This window comes from Eucyclogobius newberryi, unplaced genomic scaffold, assembly GCF_026437365.1.
Source record: "Eucyclogobius newberryi isolate DKJ021-1_F unplaced genomic scaffold, fEucNew1.0.hap1 SCAF_4, whole genome shotgun sequence".
Taxonomy (NCBI): Eukaryota; Metazoa; Chordata; class Actinopteri; order Gobiiformes; family Gobiidae; genus Eucyclogobius; species Eucyclogobius newberryi.
The window spans coordinates 27,225,994-27,248,702 of record NW_027316056.1 but is presented as its reverse complement, the minus strand read 5'-3'; the positions used below and the strand labels follow the sequence as shown (position 1 = coordinate 27,248,702).

At 41.8% G+C, this 22,709-nt stretch overlaps 1 protein-coding gene across 2 annotated transcripts in view; it reads right to left on the bottom strand.

Annotated features, from left to right (window-relative positions):
- The window catches only part of dlc1 (DLC1 Rho GTPase activating protein), a 73,250-nt gene that overhangs the window by 39,784 nt on the left and 10,757 nt on the right, over positions 1 to 22,709 (bottom strand). Inside the window, exon 5 of one of the 2 annotated variants that reach the window (XM_072463426.1) lies at positions 12,396 to 12,426. In XM_072463426.1, coding sequence (XP_072319527.1) covers positions 12,396 to 12,426 — 31 coding nt within the window. Of the gene's footprint in view, positions 1 to 2,704; positions 2,862 to 12,395; positions 12,427 to 22,709 lie in introns of those variants that run through there. The other variant, XM_072463427.1, reaches the window with a different exon arrangement.

Below are 22,709 nucleotides of genomic sequence, written 5' to 3'. Positions count from 1 at the left end.
CCATCTGTGTTATGTAATGGGCCCAATAGCATTATAATTAGCCACAGAAACCTCGTACCAGCTACAAAAAACTCATTACTTCACCCGGGACGTGGTACGGCCTTGTAATGACGTCTTTTGTAAATGCCAAATGCACAGATCATTTCGAGCGTCTTTGTGTGAAAGCGGCACAGATTGGCCCACGTCAGCGAGTGTGACAGAAGTGGAAATAATCTATGCGCTGACATAATTCACTGTGCTGAGTGCAGAGTGCTGAGTTCTGCTCGCGCTAAACTGCTGACACCACCATATCCAAATGGCAGCCATCTTTGATCATGGAAACTATGAGCCACTAGCCACTACAGTAAGTACATCCACAGCTTTTATAGACAACTGCTCAAGACTGTGCTCGTGAAATATTAATGAAAAAGAATGTGGAAGTGGTCATATCTAGCATTTAAGAAACAGGGTGGCAAAATAAGTCAGGTTTTTTTATTGATTTATTTGACTATTATAAAAAAAATTGGGTCAAAACAAAGTAAGAGGAGCCTCAGAAAATGATCTTACCTCTTGCACCAGGGGCATTGGGCTCTGGTGTTCCTTAAATCAATGTGTCACTCGCCACGACTTTTGAAATGTACTTCCACCAAAGCCTCTGACCTGTTTGAATTGTATTCCGTTTGTACAGTATCATTTACAGTTGTGTTGTCAATCTCATAGCACTGGATTGCAGACACCAGGCTGGAGGTTATCCATGCTTATACTTTCCATTCACACACCTCCACCGCCTTAGGGAGAGCGAGGGCTGTGATTTAAGCGGGCTTCTGCACACAATGGGCTGCTGAAACAGTGATCTTCTACATGACGTATCCATTAGACACTACGCACAAAGCTCTGAGTGACAAGCAGGCTTTGTCATGGCCTAAACACTGTTATCTGCTGTTGTACTTCTGCCGCCGGCTGTAAACATGCTCAAATATGTGATGTGATCACTGGGTGACACAGGAAATGTCAACAAGACGATCAGTTTTCGGGATGTGTGATACTGCTCATGTTGGAGAGCACGGCCCTCAAGAAGAGTTTACGCCGCAAGTGCTCTTAGCTAATGCTCATGCGTCACAGAGGATGGCAAACACTAACACTGTCATTTTATGCAGTAATAAGAATATCTGCAGCTGTTGGAATGCCTAAACTTGTTTATAGAGTTCCTAAATGAACTATAAACCTTACTGGAACAGCAGCCTGACCTTTTCAAACTCTGATGGTTTCTTTTTGTTGTAATTCAAGAGAATAAAGGTTATGAAATGAAGCTTCAACCATATATGTGCTTTGCTTTGCCTCAGTAGCTTGCTTAAAATCAGTTCTTATTAATTAATGATGTGGTATTTTTATCTGATTCACAGCTACAGCCTTTACAGGTTGGCATTACTTAACAAGCACATTGCTTGACCAGAACTGTGAAAATTACATCATATTAACTGCTGTTCAAAACAGAGATACAGGCAAAGAATAGTAGCCATTATTTGCTCTGTGTGCCCCAGGGCAGCAGTGACCATCACCTCCAAATGGGAGAAAGGACTGAAGACTAATGCATGCTATGATACTTTAGAGTTTCTAGAGGAGAGAAAGCTTTGACTGATAGTGTTAATATAGTGTTAAAAGGGTATATGCCGTTACATGGTAACTGTAAAGTCTGTATTCTCAGAAGAAAGCACACACGTCAAGTTGTTTACCTCCAAGGTCAAAACTATTATTGCAAAATATATATATAATATGAAATACAAAGAAAGGTGACACTTGACCCGGTGTAATTAGTCCATAACTCTTGACCCACCTCTGTTTTTCTTTAAAGTGGGACAGTGAGCGATTTGGCAACAGCCTGAAACATCCACTGCCGTGTCTGTTGAATATTTATGACCTGCTCTGTGCACTTCAATGGAGATGCGAGGTCACGGGGCACTGACCTGTAGGTTTAGAGGTAAAACTCTTCAGCCCTGGTGCCTTTGAAGAAGCGCACATCTGCACCTGTACACATGAACTGAAGGTGTGCTGAGGAAGACCAGCGACAGGGACCAGCGACAGGGCACTTTGATAATACGATATGACATCAGGCATGTGCAGTCCAGCGCGCCTTAAGAGCAGCTGAGAAAGGACGTGTTCTGTATGTAAGAGTATGTGTATTATTTAGAGACTGCAGTGGTTTTAGTCTGGGAGTTACAGCACCGTCCTAATGGATTCAGTTCAGCGAGGGCACGATCGCCTCATTCGTTTTGTACGGGCCGAGGCAGGAATTCAAAGGTGTGTTTCGACCAAATTTAAACATATAAACAATAACCAATAAATATATAAAAAACTGTACAATAAAGCCCATTCACATTTAGGAAGTTAGAATTGTGTAGCCTAAAATTGACAGGTGAAAAAGCTTAATATGTTTCTGTAAGAGTGTGTTAAAAAGTTAAAATGATTCGATTTACAGATGCTATAGCGCATTTGAAGAATCCCTGCATGTCCCATATCCTTGATGATCTCCTCTCCCCTCCCTCTCTGGCATCCAGGCAACATTCTTCGAACAAACACCATGACAATTCCCTCGTCCCATGTCCGACTCGCCAATGACCGAGCAGTTTCAACAAACCACAGACAAAAATCACGTCTACTGCGATTCTAATTCGAGCCTGCCAGCGATAAAACAGAGCCGCGTGCAGATTCGTCCCATTCTACTCACCTGTCATATGACTCTCCCTGCCGCCCTTACTCAGCATGTCCAGGGCTCTCGACGTGGACGATCGCATGTGGTCGCTGAAGGACCTCTGCAGCAGGAGCGTTCGGATCGAGCGAGACATGTCTAAAACTGGCACTGACAAAACCCACACCCAATCGCTGTCACTCGTCCTACTACTTTCCCTCCGTCACCGAAATAAATCTGTTGACATTTCGCTTTCATAAATGACGTGACTGATTACTGGAGAACTAGCCTGATGTTGTTAAGTACGGCTGTGGTTCTGTATCTTCCTCTCATCTGCGGAACACTCCCCTTTGCAGCACCGAGCATCAGTGCAGCAGCGGGACGACCAGTGCTGCAACGCTCTCATGTTCTATTCTCTCTCTCTGTGTGTGTGTGTGTGTGTGTGTCGGCCGGTGTGCACGCGTGAGTAAGTGCTTTCCGACACGCGCTCGCCGTTCCCTGTGAATTCTTGAGTGTTTCAAAGTCACGACAAGCCTCTCTTCCCCCACTCTCCTCTTTCGCTCCTCGCATCTTTTCGAAAACCTTCCCATCTTTTTGTCATCTCTTTTGCCTTAGCGCACCTGCCCAGCCCTGTTGCCCCCGACGCAGCAGCATCAGGACCAGCGGGACTAGACGTCGCACTGCGGGAACTTTGACTGAAAAACCTCTTACGCTAATGAAATGTCGAAGAGGAGAGTAAGACCTCACCGCACGTGTACAGTCGATGGATTGTGCTAATCTGAAAACAGGATTAAGTCAGGCGAAAAGAAATGAAATGCCACATGCAAAGTCAATGTTCAATCATAATAAAACAAAATCAGATAATGATGTGAGGTATTTACAGTGTTGCAACAGTTAGTAGGCTACGAGCTGCAGTAGAATGAGCATGTCAAAACTGTATGAAATGAAATGAAGACACACGTTTCAAAGTGCACTCCGTAACATTTTGGTGGAGGCTCTGTCACGTGCTTACAGGTATTTCTATTGCCAAAAAAAACCCTTCAAAAACATACAATAAAAAGGAAGAGGAATAAAAGGAAGAAATAATTGCAAAATAAGACAAAATAAACAATCACAAAACATTATGTAACAGAAGCTAAGCGTCTAAGAGGAGAAAAAGCAATGAAACACAATGTTCGACTGGGTTGATCGGATAAGGCTGTGCCGGTCTCTGAAAGGAACTGGAGAGCGCTAAGTTTCCAAAGAAGCTTAATTGTTGAATACAGGAAAGGTTTCTGAGTCAGCAATGACTGAATTATTGAAATAGAAGTGTAATATGATTGTAGTCAATGGTTAAAAATATTACACTCAACAATAAAACATGTCCAGTGTCTGTTTCTTGCACATGGACCTGACTATAATATGAGGTAATCTGAGCCCTCTGTATAAAAAATAGCACAGATTCTGAAGTTGTAAAGCGAATCATGCATTACGTGGGAGTAAATTGCTCTCGGGGTGAAGCAGCAGTAAGTGCAGCTCAAATAACACAGGCTAAACTTATGCACAAAACTGTCCAAGAGAAGGTAATGTAGCGAGTGCGGCTAAGCGCTGCTGCTGATAGCAATGGCCAATTGATTTTATGGCTGCGTGTGGATTGCACAGAGATAAGAGTGAATTCCTGCATGCACCTCTGCCGTTTCACGATCGCCAGAGCTCCCTTATGCTCAGGTCACTTGCAAAAAGGGATTGGTTGAAAAAAAAAACAGCACATGAATGGTAACTGATAAGTAGATGTGTAACTATTGTACTTTGGGTGTGTGTCTTGTACTGTATATACTAAATATATACAAAACATACAAAATATTTCAATTCTATACAAATGGAATATTAGGGCTGGGACAAAGATCGTTTTGCAATATATTGTCAACATTTTGTACATTAATCAAGTACAGACCAAGCCTGGGTTAGTATTAATATTGTTAATAATATTTATTTTAAGGTACGAATCAACACATTTACAAATGCCAGACTGATTCAGTGTCTAACTTTTGACTTGACTGTGAATTCCTTTTACAGTTAATTAATTCAGGAAAATGTTTGCAGTTCCTTAAAATATTGAACCATAATACTTTGTGTACTGCATTGCAATCCTAATCAACTTCATAAAAAATGTATTGAATTACAATATATTGTGTATCGCAATATATATTGTATCATATTGTAACAAAGACACAAAGGCATTTCGTCCCAGCCCTATGAAATCTTGTACATTTTATTTATATAGCACCTTTCACAGACATAGGTCACAAAGTGCTTCACAAAACACAGAATAAAACAATAAAAACACAAAAAACTTGCAGTGAACAATACATATACAACAATATACAGTAAAATCAGTCCGTAAAACAAGTGCATCTTGCATCTGGTACTGGCCATTTTCCCACCTTGATAATTATTTAGAATTTTTAAAGCTAGAGTTTGACAATAGTATTCAAGAGCTTTCAATTCTGGTTATACATAAAACAAATAATGGTGATAAAAATAATAATGGCATTGGTATATTTTGTTGTATTTATTTATTTTTGCTAGATTTTTACGGCTTCACAAATCAAAATAAATTTCCAGCAACCTATGTCCAATATTCTGACTTTGAATATGGTTGAGATGGAGGCGTTTCCATGACAGAGGAAGGAAAGATTTACCAAACATGATGCCAGCCTAAACCCCCAGCTCCACCTGCCGACACAGTGGCCGAGAGTTACAGGCGTAGAAACAAGAGGGAAGGTGATTGGCTGGAATGACTTCAATCGGCGTGTACATAAACAGTTTCTGAATGTATCTGCTCAAGCTGGACACGAACACAATGCCCTCTATTGTCTGTTCTTTGCAGCGCCGCCAAGTCAGTGTCAGTAAGTTGAAGTATGTGCGCGTGGGTGTGCGTCGAGTCGCGGCTGTAATTGTGCGCCAGTGCTTTTGAAGTGACCATCCGCCCAAGGTCTGAATTGACTTTTCAGTGTCCACTCCTTTTCCTTAATGCGAAGTCCAGAAGCATCAAAGTCAACAGATGATCACATGAAAAGGGTTTGGTTGTAAAAGGAAAATCCATCTGAAGTGAGACTACACGGCCATGGAGTCACATCAACAAGAGTTAAAATGTATATTTTCTCTCACAATTTCAAAAGCGGATATTCACATAGTTACTTTAAGGTCTACTATTTTGCACTCACCAATGTATTGTACTGTTGTTAGTGGGAGATTGCACAGTTAAAGTTGTTTTCTAATATGTCTCTTTCACCAATTGCACTAAATACATAAATAACAAAAGAAAAAAGAAAAAAATCAGGGATGAGGTGGGAGACATAGTACATTGTTGTACTAGAGATATGCAAAATGAGTATAGTATAGTATAGTATAGTATAGTATAGTATAGTATATCATCTATAGCTAAAACTACTAAAAACAACCTCAAGACCGACAGAAACAGGGTCTATTGCAGGGGAATCCTACCTGCAGCTAGTTCTCTGTCCCCTCCAAGTAGCGCTCCAAATAATTTAGGAATTGTCCATATTACGCAAAATAATTGCTCACATGCTTATTATCATTGTAAATGTATAAGTTAGATGCGTACGCACATCAATGAATCATTATGGTTTATATTTTATAGGCATCCAGCTGTACCCCAGGGCTAACTGTCCCCTTTATATCTACTCAATTTCTTGCCACCGCTCACAGGAGTATCCGCTAGGTCCCAAACAAGTTCATAAAGTAATGTTTCTTCCCTTTTGTGGTTAATTTTATGGTCCATCCACATTTCGTGCTGGACTCGAACCTCAACAAAGACATTTACAGGAACATTTAGCACATTCCTGATGCATTGTTTGAATATTGTCTGAATATCTTTATTGAGATGATGATAAACAAATATGGCAATATTCAGTTTTGTCAATATCACCCCCCAAAAAAGCAGAGTATACATTTACAACACCCTGTTTGTCAAATGTAAGTACGTATCAGGGCCTTGTCCCCCCAAAAATCACAAACTACAAGGTCATCGTTCGGTCTGTCCAAAATTGTAGATTTAAGCTGGTTGAGTCATGAAGATTCTAGACTAAATACACTCATACAGTATTTATGTGTACATTATTAATAACATTATTCCACTGGTAACTCGACAGTTGTGTGCTTCCATGGAAGGCACACGTTCAAACACACAATTCATCCTTCCAATTGATGTATCACAGGCTCAACTCCATGGGATATTGTGCTAACAAAGTGCAAACTGACCTATTTTCTATTATAAGCCATATCACTGTTTAATGTGTATATATAGAAGTGGGGTGATGAAACACATACCGAGCAGATGAGGGGAAATAAATGCTACAACGCAGCCCTTTTAAAGGCGTCTTTCTTTGGGAATGGGAGGGCCTCTTGTTGTTGTAGCTCTGGGAGTCGAGTGAGCTGACTTCCTGTTGTAAATTCCCCTTCATGCAGCGGTTTCCTGTTGGCTAAGGAGATGGCCCAAATTGCTAATGTGATTGAAAAAAAAAAAAAGCAAAACACTGGAAATATAAGATGAAAGGTGCACTATTAGTGAGTGAGGGAATTAGCTCTACTGTAAACTGTAAGAAATGGGGTGTGAAATCCAAACGCATCCATGTCCATGCAGGATGCTCCGGAGAAGGGGAGAGGGCGGGGGAAAGGCTGTTGAGGCTGGCATTGGGCTGACGCTACAGGCCAGGAATGTGACCTTGCACAAACACAACACAACTGCAGTAGAAGTGAGAATACGGCCAAATTCAATCAAAGTTTTGCAGCAAAACAAACTTCAGTCATGAGCTATTATCGGGCCCTGGGCAACCGTGCTTCACTACAGCCGTCAAAACCACAGATGAGAGATAAGAGACGAGGATGCACTCTGTTTAGCCGCAAGGAAAAACAAAACGAACAATTTGTATTATTTTTCTTAGATGTCATAATAATCTGCAAAAAACACTATGATTTTCTCCCTCTGAAACATGAGACAATAAGAAATCTCTGCTGTTCAGGAACAATAATGGAAAGCTCATTCGCCTTTTCTCTTTTGGGGTCAACCCTGTAAACCGGCACATTTATGAAAGGTGTACGCTGACTTTTCTGGTGGACTTTTCTGGTATCCATGGAAACGTCATCGCTTTCACAGGTTCCACAGTATGGCATGAAACATATCGATCTAACATGTATTTCACTGGGTGTCGCCTGCTTGTCTCCAGGGAGAAAGATATGATTTTTTTTAATTTAATTTAATTTAATTTAATTCAATTCAATTCAATTCAATTCAATTCAATTCAATTCAATTCAATTCAATTCAATTCAATTCAATTTAATTTAATTTAATTTAATTTAATTTAGTTTTGCTTTATTTAGTTATTTAGTTTAGTTTAGTTTAGTTTAGTTTATTCATTCATTTATTCATTTTCTACAGTTTTTTTCCATTAGGGGTCCCAGGTGACTGGAGCCTATCCCAGTGACTATTTTGTTTCATTTCATTTCATTATTTATTTATTTCATTATTTATTTATTTCATTATTTATTTCATTATTTAATTATTTATTTATTTATATTATTCATTTCTGTACCTAATCTGTGTTGCAACACTGTAATTTCCCCATTGTGGGACAGATAAAGGTTCTCTTATCTTAATGACACATTACATTATTATTAAAACATTACAAAGCAATCGTAAGCATCTGTTCCACCAGAAAAGTGACGCGGTGCACCTCGAATTGACCATTCATGTTCTGCTTGATGCCTCTCGTTACCATGCAAAGGTTTGGGTCTGGCAGAAGCAGCACACTGACTAGATTTACTAGGTCCAGAGTCTAAACACTTAAATCACACAAAACGACAGCTTGGAAGGGAAGTTTCAAATGTTGAACCTGGACGGCAGGAAGGGGTGAATGGGACGGGCAATATGGTCAGGTATGAAGGAATATTTACAGTAACTACTTGACTTAAACGGAACGGCAGCCCTTCCCTTAAGACTGCCCATTTTAAACCATTTCCTCACCCTCTTCCGCTCTCTCTAAGCAATGGGAGAGGCTCAGAACATGCGTCCAGGTAAAAGGTCACCTCTAACCAAGGCCGTCATTGTTTTCTGTTTATACAAACTCGCTGGAGTATATTTAGATCGGGGAGGCGCAGCATGGAAGCTTTAACCCGTTAGCGTCTAAAAAAAGAGTTGCAGAATTCTCAGAATCTGGCTGGAATTTTCAATAGGAGCTGTTGACAGACTTAACGACGGCAAAGATGAGAGAAAGAGTCGAAACAACTCAATTTAATGTCATTATCAAAGGCGACCAGGGACACGCTATAAACCTTGTTCAAGGTCTTCTGCTTAGGAAGATGTATTGTGTATTATACGACAAAATCATGTGTGTCCACTGGGTCGTGTTATGTGTAAAACATGCTAACCCTGAAGATCACATCAAACATGTTCTCATAAAAGCTCCCAGATGTGCAAAACTACCACCGTGACTTCAAAAATGAATGTACAAATCAAATTGCGACTGCTAAACTTGTCAGAATAATTGCAATACTTTTTTTGTTTTAGTTTGGTCAATCGTTCGGGGAAAGAGTCGAGTGCTGCCTGGCCTTCTGGAGCGAACAGGAACTCCAGTACGAGCTTTCGTGTCAGCAAACAACAACATGAATCCAGTATCGTCTCTGTACACTGTTGCAGATGTTTTATAACGAAACGTGGTGTGACGAGGGCAGAGACATCAACTACAAAAGTGACTGACATCGGTGAAGATCGGTGCAGACAACGCCAACTCATTGACGGAAGCTTTTGGAATTTTTCACACACGACTTCATACGTCACCCAGAGCAAAGACAAGATCTGTTACACAAACTAGATGCATGACTTATCGCTCCGAAGAATACTGTCCTTACATCATTTCCCATCCTTTCCCAGAACTAACACACCACGAGGGCAGTAAAGACTCAAACTGCAACTAACGTCAGCGAGAAACCCTCATAAATGCACATCCCAAACAGCAGGTTAGCGCTTGTAATGATGCTGGAGGCGGACACATCCTGCTTTGTGCGCAGGAAGCCGCGACACTGACCCCTCACTTAAGGTGGAACCAGACTCGGCGGGGAGGTCATCACGAGTGCTATTACTACACTTGTCCGGTGGAAGAAGAAAAAAAACATCTCGGTGATAGATGGTGCGCTTCCACCGTGGCAACGATTGTAAATTTAAACCATGAACGAGCGCTCTTTCACCGCACCAGCCTCCAGGCCGGGCTTGTGATGTAAGGTCCTCACAAGTGTGTCATTCCCAGGGGGGCTTCCATAGCGGAGATGCACAAGGGGGAGCTTTGAAGTATCAACAATGAACAGTGGGACAGCTTTTTTTGCGCTTCATCAAGTACCCCAAAAAACCGAGCCAACTTTCATCATTCCCCACCCCCCACTGAGTCCTGGCTTGTGTCAAATGGACGCAGCCCCAGGGCGGTTATGTAACTTGATTATGGAGAGTCAAGACTAATTTAAATGAAGAAATATGACCGCAAATGCTTGACCACACTTTGAAGTTGCTACTGTGCGTTTTGGCCGGCTTTGCTGTTCTTGTAAAGGAGGGCAGAGGTGAACAGAACTACAGACTCACAAGTACTTGTTGAACAGTTTTCAAGTTTGACTTGGGGAGAAGAAATACTTTTCTTCAAGTTCATTTTAGCAACTACGCAAAGACGTTTGGGGAGCTTTTGGAAAAATGATCAGGGCAAAAGGATTTTCATTTATTCAGAGTTTAATCTGTGATTGACTAGATTGATTTGTTCTCATAAAATGAAGAAACACAGCTCAGTTTTGCTATTGACTAGATGTGACGACATACCAGCCACTAAAACATTATTAAGTAACAGAAATCATTATTAAAAAGAGATGTAACTAATATGCATGTCACTGTGTCTAGCTTGATGGGTTTAGCAATAATAAATAGTATTTTTTGTTTCACACGTTGACTCAGGACACTCCAAAACTCCCAAATATCATAAAATGTCTGGAAATTGTGAAACAAATTGGACATTTTGGACATTCGAGACACACTTGGCAATGGCTCATGGTGCACAGGTAGAAAGTCTCTAAAGTGAAGCTCTAAAGTACAGTTTCCGAGAAGCCAGAATAGGAACAGCGATAAAGAATAAGAAAAGAAAAGAAAAGAAGATTACTTTCCAAAGCACTTACACATACTACCATGCAGACCATTAAATAACCATTTTATGTAATATACTTCTGATTCAACAATTTGTGAGTCCATAATATGAGTCCTTGCCAAAGTTGTCAAACGGTACAGAGAGTTCCCCTGCAGAGTTCTGAGCAGTAATTAGAGGGAGACACAGAGGAGAGTGAGGGCTCTCAGCAGGAGGCCATAATAAAGCCCTCATCCCACGTCCAGCCACCTCACTCCATTGTTTACCGCTGGACTCTCCCGCCGCTCCTCACAAACTGTCCGCGCACGGTTTCCCGATTCCCGAGTTGGTGCATTACGGACAGAGGTCAGAGCCAAAATGGAGGGCGCGGCGACCCCAAGGCAGAGTCTCCCGTCAGATGGATTCATAAGAAACGGCGGCGAAGTACTGACAGCGGGCAGTGACTCAGCGTGTCAAAGCACAGCAGGCATTTTATCATGAAATCAGGATCATGCCTCGCTGACTCTTGACGGGACGCCGCGCAAGTAATTTGACTTATGCAACTGGAATGTATGGATGTGCACCTAACATGGAAGCAGTATACTCGCTCTAAAGACCCTCTATGGAAGATTTCTGGTGTCATAAAAATGCGATTGTTTTTTTGCTCCCTGTTCTTTTTTTCCTCAGTATACGATAAATGTATCCAACTGAACTAAAATGCAGTTAAGATAAATATATTTTGAATTTTGCTAAACAATATTAATTTTTTATCACAGAATAGCAATGGTTTCACTTCCTGTTTGTAATTGGTGACATCACACTTGGAAATTACCCAGCCAACACTGGGTAAAAACTAATCTACGTCACTTTTTGTTTTGACGGATAAAAATATATGAGAGCAACTTTATTTTGGTGAATTAATGTTTAGAGAGTACAAAAATTTGTTTTTATTTGTAAGTTCTGAATAAAGTATCCCTAGTGTGATGTTACTTCCTGTCATTTTATACAGATTTTTTAACTTTTTCTCCACAAATACCTCCTCGATTGGTGTAAAACTATAATGTATATGTACAACAGGTATAAATACAATGTCAAAACTCAAAAATCGTTAAAACCTGTCATAGGCACTTTAAATTACAGGTGTAAATTAATTGGTTTGTTGGCGTTATCTACTTGTCCTCTGGGTGATCGCAAGGTTTTATGAATTTTTTATAATTTATATCCCATTTGTGTTATTTTTATGCCAAGTTTTATGCCATTTTGTGAACATGACAGAACGTTTCCACCTAAAAACGTCCGTAGCGCATCTTTAAATAGTGAAGTGGACTAAATATAAAGGTAAATACAATGGTTTGACATGATTTGTGTGTAGCATCTGACAGCCAGACTTTCTTATCTTCCAAGGGCGACAGACGTGATTCTGTTTTGGGATCAAGTCAAACTCTTATCTCGTCCTCTAAAAAGCACAACCGCTTCACGACGGCACCAGATTATGAACCAAATATGCATACTTTTCCAAATATCTTTACATCAAAGGCACAACCGTGTATGGAAACAAATAAAAGACTTTCACTCACCGGCCTTTTCCTTTTCAGTTATGGGGTTGCTCTGTAAAAGAAAACAAAAGAAAACAAAGAATGTAAGTTATTCATGCAGTATATGTTTCTCAATTTGCAAAACTAAAATCGGGCAAATGCGCACTTGAGAAACTCGCATCAAAGTCTCATGCATCAAAGTCTCATGCAGCAAAGTCTCATGCATCAAAGTCTCATGCATCAAAGTCTCATACAGCAAAGTATCATACAGCAAAGTCTCACGCAGCAAAGTGTCATGCAGCAAAGTCTCACGCAGCAAAGTCTCACGCAGCAACGTCTCACGCAGCAACGTCTCATGCAGCAACGTCTCATGCAGCAAAGTCTCACGCAGCAACGTCTCATGCAGCAAAGTTTCATACAGCAAAGTCTCACGCAGCAAAGTGTCATGCAGCAAAGTCTCACGCAGCAAAGTCTCACGCAGCAACGTCTCACGCAGCAACGTCTCACGCAGCAACGTCTCATACAGCAAAGTCTCATACAGCAAAGTCTCATACAGCAAAGTCTCATACAGCAAAGTCTCATACAGCAAAGTCTCATACAGCAAAGTCTCATACAGCAAAGTCTCATGCAGCAAAGTCTCACGCAGCAACGTCTCACGCAGCAACGTCTCATGCAGCAACGTCTCATGCAGCAAAGTCTCACGCAGCAACGTCTCATGCAGCAAAGTCTCATGCAGCAAAGTCTCACGCAGCAAAGTGTCATGCAGCAAAGTCTCACGCAGCAAAGTCTCACGCAGCAACGTCTCACGCAGCAACGTCTCATGCAGCAAAGTCTCATGCAGCAACGTCTCACGTAGCAACGTCTCACGCAGCAACGTCTCACGCAGCAACGTCTCACGCAGCAACGTCTCATGCAGCAAAGTCTCATGCAGCAAAGTCTCACGCAGCAACGTCTCACGTAGCAACGTCTCACGCAGCAAAGTCTCATGCAGCAAAGTCTCACGCAGCAAAGTATCACGCAGCAACGTCTCACGCAGCAACGTCTCATGCAGCAAAGTCTCATGCAGCAAAGTCTCACGCAGCAACGTCTCACGTAGCAACGTCTCACGCAGCAACGTCTCACGCAGCAACGTCTCACGCAGCAACGTCTCATGCAGCAAAGTCTCATGCAGCAAAGTCTCACGCAGCAATGTCTCATGCAGCAACGTCTCACGCAGCAAAGTGTCACGCAGCAAAGTCTCATGCAGCAAAGTCTCATGCAGCAACGTCTCACGCAGCAAAGTCTCACGCAGCAACGTCTCACGCAGCAACGTCTCATGCAGCAAAGTCTCACGCAGCAAAGTATCATGCAGCAAAGTCTCATGTAGCAACGTCTCACGCAGCAAAGTCTCACGCAGCAACGTCTCACGCAGCAACGTCTCATGCAGCAAAGTCTCATGCAGCAACGTCTCATACAGCAACGTCTCATGCAGCAAAGTCTCATACAGCAAAGTCTCATACAGCAAAGTCTCATGCATCAAAGTCTCTCGCAGCAAAGTGTCATGCAGCAAAGTCTCACGCAGCAAAGTCTCACGCAGCAACGTCTCACGCAGCAACGTCTCATACAGCAAAGTCTCATACAGCAAAGTCTCATACAGCAAAGTCTCATACAGCAAAGTCTCATACAGCAAAGTCTCACGCAGCAAAGTCTCACGCAGCAACGTCTCATGCAGCAAAGTCTCATGCAGCAAAGTCTCACGCAGCAAAGTGTCATGCAGCAAAGTCTCACGCAGCAAAGTCTCACGCAGCAACGTCTCACGCAGCAACGTCTCATGCAGCAAAGTCTCATGCAGCAAAGTCTCACGCAGCAACGTCTCACGTAGCAACGTCTCACGCAGCAACGTCTCACGCAGCAACGTCTCACGCAGCAACGTCTCATGCAGCAAAGTCTCATGCAGCAAAGTCTCACGCAGCAACGTCTCACGTAGCAACGTCTCACGCAGCAATGTCTCATGCAGCAACGTCTCACGCAGCAAAGTGTCACGCAGCAAAGTCTCATGCAGCAAAGTCTCATGCAGCAACGTCTCACGCAGCAAAGTCTCACGCAGCAACGTCTCACGCAGCAACGTCTCATGCAGCAAAGTCTCACGCAGCAAAGTATCATGCAGCAAAGTCTCACGCAGCAACGTCTCACGCAGCAAAGTCTCACGCAGCAACGTCTCACGCAGCAACGTCTCAAGCAGCAAAGTCTCATGCAGCAACGTCTCATACAGCAACGTCTCATGCAGCAAAGTCTCATACAGCAAAGTCTCATACAGCAAAGTCTCATGCATCAAAGTCTCTCGCAGCAAAGTCTCATGCAGCAAAGTCTCATACAGCAAAGTCTCATGCAGCAAAGTCTCATACAGCAAAGTCTCATGCAGCAAAGTCTCATACAGCAAAGTCTCATACAGCAAAGTCTCATACAGCAAAGTCTCATGCATCAAAGTCTCACGCAGCAAAGTCTCATGCAGCAAAGTCTCATACAGCAAAGTCTCATGCAGCAAAGTCTCATACAGCAAAGTCTCATACAGCAAAGTCTCATACAGCAAAGTCTCATGCATCAAAGTCTCACGCAGCAAAGTCTCATGCAGCAAAGTCTCATACAGCAAAGTCTCATGCAGCAAAGTCTCATACAGCAAAGTCTCATACAGCAAAGTCTCATGCAGCAAAGTCTCATACAGCAAAGTCTCATACAGCAAAGTCTCATACAGCAAAGTCTCATGCAGCAAAGTCTCACGCAGCAAAGTCTCACGCAGCAAAGTCTCATACAGCAAAGTCTCATACAGCAAAGTCTCATGCAGCCAAGTCTCATGCAGCAAAGTCTCACGCAGCAAAGTCTCATACAGCAAAGTCTCACGCAGCAAAGTCTCATGCAGCAAAGTCTCACGCAGCAAAGTCTCATGCAGCAAAGTCTCATAATGACTGAAAATAAAATCACTCTTACTAAATTGAGTTATTGCTAATAAAATGTCAAGAGTTCAGAAATTCCTTTTGCGTCTTTGTCCACTTGGAGCATATGTGCGTTTGTGCGAGCGCCTGTGCGAGCGTCTGTGCGAGCGCCTGTGCGAGCAGAGGGCACCAGCCAGTTGGAATGCAAAGATCTTCCTTGACTGTGACTTCTGACCCCAGGGTTCACTCGCTCGACCTCTATAACACGACCCGCTTTAATACACATTCTCCAAGGCCAGAGCTGAGGAGGCATGATTTAAGAGCACGTCGATAGTTTATGGAGTCATAGCTAAAATGCTGTGCTCTTCGAAAAACACACTAAATATACAGCTTGTTTTAGTCATTGATTGTACGGAAAAGGCCTTTGCGTTTGGCTCTGTGCTTCTCAAATGTCAAGGAGATTCTGCGCTTTATGGTTGACACAATGACTGCTTTTGTGTGATTTGTTGGCGTTTTGCAGTAGTCAGATCAATGCCCCGATTATGTGTTGTCCCAAGTGTCCCAATACGTCTCCTTTATGACTTAAATACACACAATGATTCTTCTTTGTTCTGTTGCATACGATCCACGTAAATGTGAAAGGACGAGCGTTGTTTCACACCTCACGGCAACAAATTTGGTTAAACTCTACAGACAAGTATGTAATCTGAAGACACAAGGAAGAATCATCTCCATAATGCAATAATAATGTTGTTGAAATAATGACATTGTGAAGCGAGTCATGCCTACTTAGTTTAGGCGTTATTCAGCGAGAGATTTAGAAGATTATTTCTAACTAATGCAGGAAAAACTCACTTAGAAATAACTTAACTTCAAAAGAGATTCGCGATGATCAGTAGATAGGGAAATTTTATCCAATAAACCAGGCAATACGGTCAAAGATTGATATCACAGTAAGAGAAAAATCTGTGATAACATAACTCACTAGACCAAAATCCATCTAAGTCAGGGGTGTCCAAACTTTTTTCACAGAGGGCCGCATTTTGAAACTTATATGGAGCAGCGGGCCACAAACTACCCGACAACGTTGAATTTGAAAGTGAATACTTAAAAATGTTGCATTTGGCATTGTTCGATGAGCATCCACACCTTTTACAATACTTGGAACATTAATAATAGGTTGTTATCACATAAAAATGCTTGAATTTTTCAAATTTGACAGTAAAAAATACTGGTACTACTTTTTGTTGTTTGGACCAACTTAGCAGGGAGCCGGAGGGCCAACAAAAATTGGTCTACGGGCCGCATTTGGCCCCCGGGCCGTAGTTTGGACATGCCTGAGCTAAGTTATAGTTATAAGATAAGATAAGATAACCTTTATTTGTTCCACAATGGGGAAATTACACTGTTGCAACACAGATTAGATACAGAAACAGATTAGACACAGAAGTATAATGATAAAGAAACAGATAAAAAAAACTCTCATATGGACAAAGTACAAGTACTTCCTTCCACGACACAAAGCCTTTCTCCATCACGAGTGTAGCATCTTCAGAGCCTGCTCAGCGCTCCAGCACATGAGCCATTAACCACATGCATTTTCTTACAATAATCACTATTCCTCTGGACACTATGACGAGCTTTTGACTGCAACCTACAACTAATACACTAATACAATACATAAAGACAATAAATCTCAAATTTTCTACCAACACGAACCTATTTTAAAACTGTAAAGCATCGAAGTGTTTCACAAAAATGATAAAAGAGAGATCATGAAACTGTTTCCTTTAAAACATACAATCTGTCTTTAGGAAACATTAAGATTCACTATTTGGGTGGTCTCGCGCTCTCCAAACGTCGCACTAATAAGACATTTTTCAGGTTTCCAGTTCAGTCGTGTGTCGCCGTTCTGTTGTGCAAACACTATCCCACGGGTTGTTGCCAATGACCCCTGAAGTCCTTTGCACACATTGTAAATCTGGCCTGGTGTTTTTCCTCATCATAACAACCGTGGTTCTGTGGCTGTGACCGTGCGAGTGTGAATGAATGCGTACCAGCGAGTGCCAGCGTTATCCGACATATTTGGAGCGTGTTTTCCGTGCACAGGTTGGCCCTCCCGGTGTGGGCTGAGGGCCAGGGCCGTGTCAGGTGTTCACTGGGGAGAGCTCCGGGTCTATCAGCTGCCTCATTTACTGCCACTAATTTACTGGAAATGGCTTGTTCGGGGGCGCGGGGGGTATGGCATGTGTTTACTTAACACAAATGCCTCAGCTATGTGTGCGTCTGGAAGGCCGCGCTGCTCTTTCTCCATAATGTAAAGTGATTTTGTAGCACTCAGAAGACAACAGAGAAAACATGAGCCTGTGACTGTAAAGTGAAATGATTTGGGTTCTGCTGTGAGGTAAAATCTGGAGTAAATCATGTGGGGATTGTGCTAATGATGGCTAATGAACATAATAGGTCATAAATAATGAGACTAATTACTGTATTGAAAGTCTCTTTGGTGTTTGGAGTCATATTAATGTCAACATTGCCGTTATGTATGGAAATCATTTTAAAAGAATGGTATTGATTGACAAAGGAACAGGTTGCATCTGGAAGGGCATCTTGAGTACGATATCAGTTTGCAAACTATTTTAAGATAAGATAAGATAGCCTTCATTTGTCCACACAATGGGAAAATGTTGGTGTTGCACGCAAGTAAATACAGAAGTAAAAGAACAAATAACTTATAGGAAGCTTTAAAAGAAAGACACTCTTAATAGAAAAACTCTTATAAACAAAACTCTAATAAACAAAACCTCTCATATTCTTTATAAGGTATAAGGCCTAGAGGACGATGTCGTCTGAAAACCAGCCATGGTCATATCTCAGTCGGACCTGACGAGATTGGCAAAGTATCTAATTTTTCCGTTTTTTCAGACAAACGTTGCATTGGCGATTGAAGTTTGCATTTTAATAGTTGGATTCTGAACATTTTAAACATGTCCAGGAGCATTACCATTATAAAGAAGACTGAAATATGAACTGATAAACCAATACAAGAATCACGTTCATTTCAGAACGTGATTGTAGAGCTCTAAAGCCTCAGACTTTTTATAATAAGATAGGATATTTTGTTTTTTGCAATGGACATAAATAATTGCAGACTTTGTAATTGCGAACGTTCAAATTGAAATTCCGATTTGATTCATTTAATTAAGATACAAAAGCGCCTTAATGTCTTATTTCCTCACGATATCTGCACTGAAATGGAGCAAAGCATCACGGTCTATGAAGTTATCTCTGTTTAATTACCTGTCGCTGCAAAAAAAAAACAATGCATTTGCGCAAAGAAGCGTGCAATTCAGTTTTATCGTGAGACTTTTGATGATACCATTCAATATTTCGGTCATTGCTACATCCCTAATTGTATGTGTGTATGTGTCTATGTATGTGTCCCTTCCACCGCAAACGGGTCGACTGTGGCCCTGTAACTCCCAGGCCCCCCCCCCTGTGTCGCAGCTGCAGTGTGTGGCCACCCATGCTCTGTACTGTTTTAGGATTAGAAGGGCTCAGGCTCAACCCAAACCTCTTTCTCCACCACTTACCGCCAATGGTTAAATTGGCGCGGATGGCTTATAGGGTCAAGATATCTGGCGACTGCGGCACCAGTCACAAAGTTAAGGACGAAAAGCTGCACACATTTATTTATTGTCCGGGGACTCGGAGATGTTATCTAAACCTCGTGTCTGCTTTTTGGACTGGCATGAGCGCACACTTCTCCGTGCTCCATCAACAACGAGTTCACGTGTGTGTGTGTGTGTGTGTGTGTGTGTGTGCGTGCGTGTGTGTGCGTGCGTGTGTGTGTGTTTGAGGAAAACGTGGGAAACAATTTCATTTTCGCCCACTCCTGAAGGAAACGTCTAACCCCTCGTCCCCCTTTTCATAGTCCACTAAGTCTCTTCCCCACGTTTTAATAGTTTCCATATGTTACAGATGGAGCGCGTCAACAGGAAGTAATGCAAAGACTGCTGTAGATGATTGATTTTAAAGACTGCACAGTTCCACTAAATTACTCCGTCGCACAAGCTTAAACAGAAGAAATAAAGACCCAAATACATGTTTTTTTTACTAGATACAACCATCTAAGTGTCCTTTAACTCACCAAAACAACTGCATTATTTGATTTGGCAGGATTTTCCCTCATTCCATACAAACGCTGATGTTCACCAACGATCCCTGACTTGTTTGGGATGACTGACAGCACTTACTAGTTTTGCATACATACTTGTGTTATGAGGTTAATTACGAGTGAATGGCAGAGCACATGATGCACACGGCCTTTGTTTACAGGGCCAGACAAGGGCAACAGGCTTCTGGTTTCATGCTCTGTCTAGTGGGATTTAGTGCCCCCGGAGCATGAACTGTGAAACGTCCACAGGCCCTGGAATGCATCAGCAGACAAGACAATAACTCCTGTCGCTGACCATTAAACGCTTCCTGTCAAAAGTGACCATCTCCAAGCTCCTTCTCCGAGTGTCGTTTACAAGTAAAAGAGGACGAGGGTCTTACTCTGTGCAGGCGTCTCCCAAGACCGTTTAGCAAAAAAGAAGCGGAAAATATGAGCGACGAATACTTTCTTAAAACCACAACAACAACAGAGACTATTGCGTTAGACAAGAATGGCACATAAATCGCACCAAACTTAGCTTTTCCTGAATAGTTTTAGATTTAAGGCTGCAACAATTTATCAACTAATCGTGCCTAGTCAACTATAGAAAATAAGTGTAGTCGTATTTTGATCATCGTAATCTGGACTCTAAAACGCAAACGGAAATACCTTTTTCTAACAAAGACAGGGGCAGTATTAAGTAAGAATGTCAGAAAAATAATCTATTATTTCCGTCATTTCCGTATTTTCATCACAAACACACTTTATTCATAAATATTCTCTATCTAGAAGTCTTCAGTCCACATGTTTAAGTCGACTAATCGAAAAAAGAATCGCCAACTAGTCCACCACTAAAACACGACTAAAATAATTGTGAGTGAATTAAGATTTACTAGAATAAGACCAGTAGTATATGAAAGAAAGGTCTATTATTTTGTGTTGAACGCCATCCCAGACACCAACAAAGTATGCGTTTTTCAATTGTGGTTCTGAAATTGGTATCAAGCGTTCAGCCTTTCCCGCGTCGAACGTCTAGCATTGTGCCGGGCTGTGTTGTTGCCGTGTCAATCACTTCAGAACAATGTGCTCGCAAACGGAACGGTCAACACCAGCGTCACCTGTCCACTCTGACATAGCTGAATGTAAGCCCTATGGCCCCATGGGTAAAAATGGAGACGCTTCAGGAGCCCCAACCGCCCTGACAATGCGGATTAGCCGCTAACACACCGGGAAAAGAGGGAAAGCGCACGTACCAAAACAGTTTTGACACTAGCACTTATGCAGAGAACCTCCCACGCGTCGCAGCTTTACACAACCACCGCCCATTCACAAAAAAGGTAAATGATAATTGGCAACTAAAATAATCTGAAGCGAGCGTAGCTTTCAGGTGGTTATTTGCGACTCATCGAACCGCAAGGCAAGAAAAAAAGTCCTTCAGGTAAACGCTCCAATCAAAAGTGTTAAACCCAAGTGTGGTCATGGCATGGCACCTGGTTAAAACATTCCTGGGCACGTGTTTGAGCATCGACGGCATGAATCAGTGCGAGTAGATTCACCGTCTTGTTGTGTTTATTCGTCATCTGATTTACGGGGCTTTATTGTCGGGTTGTAAAGACGTTTCCAGATGCCCGTATTTTCTTTTTCCATTCGTTCGAGATGATTTACTGCCAACAAGTGCCAGCATACTCCATATTTCATACTTTTACTGTCAATCATATAGTGTGTATACATAATTTCAGTGACGCGGCGACCAAAACGCTGATGCAAACGGGAAGAGATTTGTGAAGAGTGATATTAGCATTATTCAGGTCACAGTATAAGTGTAGGAGCAAATAAATAATAACTATTTTTGGAGCAAAATTAAGTCAAAATTGAGTAAATGAATCGTGCTTTTTACATGTGACAGTTAGGCCGCAGTCATTTTATTACTTGGTTTACGGATTTTTAAATGAAATATATTGAACAGGCGGACGAGATATAAATATAATTTCAATTTCAAAAGATTTTTTCTTCCGGGTTTCCCAAAACGCACCACGGGAGGTGGGGCGCGGCCAAAAAATTGCTTCACGCGCTCTTATCTTTTGACTTAAAAAATGTATAATAATTTATTTTCTTTATATTGTAGAAATCAATAATCTAAGTGCGGCGGATCCGTAAACCAAGTAATAAAATAACTGTGGCCTTAATATAGAAAAAACCTTTGGAAAGTTTGACATCATAAAGCTGATCACTGACTATTGGAACAGTAGAATGAAAGAAATTAAAGGCTTTCACGTTTGTTTTCTTATGCGGTGATAATGGTGAATAATCGTTTAAGAGCTGCGTTTCTTCTCACAATAATCACGGCGCTAAAAGTCAACGCGGTGACGTCCGTATTTGTGTAACGCTCTAATGCACAACAAGAAAAACAAGATAAACGTATGTGTCCACGACTGCTCAAGCGCATGTCAGATAAAGCATGCGCGCTGCAGGTTAACCTTGGGGACATTGACACGGTGCAAACACAGCGCGGCCCTGACCGGAGCAGCTGCTGCTGTTTGAGATTCACCGCTTCTCTTTACCGTGCTAAAAGCTCAATACGTGGGCGGAATGTACGAGCAAACAAAATAATCCCCGGTTCATAAAGTGTCTTTTGTCGCAGAAGTGTGGCTGGTACGAGAGGATGTTGGGGGACAGTGAGGGCCAAAGCGGATCAGAGCGGAAGGACGGAGCGCGGAGCAGCCTTAGCACGCAACCCACTCCGATACTATTGTCCCTCGACAGATAAAATGTTATCTCGGACGACATGGAAAAATGTATCCGTCGGCAAAAACAGTTCATTAATAATTACCCTGATGCATTGTACAGTACGGACGGCTTAGTATTTGTTCTTTGTGCGTCAAACCGTTCCATAGTATGAGAAATATTGTTTACACCGCACATAACGGGCGGGCGATATTGACATCTGTGAATATCTCGGTATTTTTGGGAGCGTCCCGGTAACAATACTCAGACGATGTTATGTAAATCCAACAGAAGTTTATTTATCGGACAAATGCGAAATGTCTGTAAAAATGTATCAGAAAAGTGCAGTTATATCACATATTATACCCTATTTGAAAGTTTATAACATACATTTTTTTCATTTAGTTTCCCTTTTGGTGGCAAATCTTACTATCTTATACTTTTACTATAGCTTCAAAACGACATTCACAATATCATCTACATTTTGACATGTTGCCAACCTCTTCCATACATATTTCTTTTTCCAGAAGGCACTTACAGGTACCACGTCATTTCTTTTAACAACAC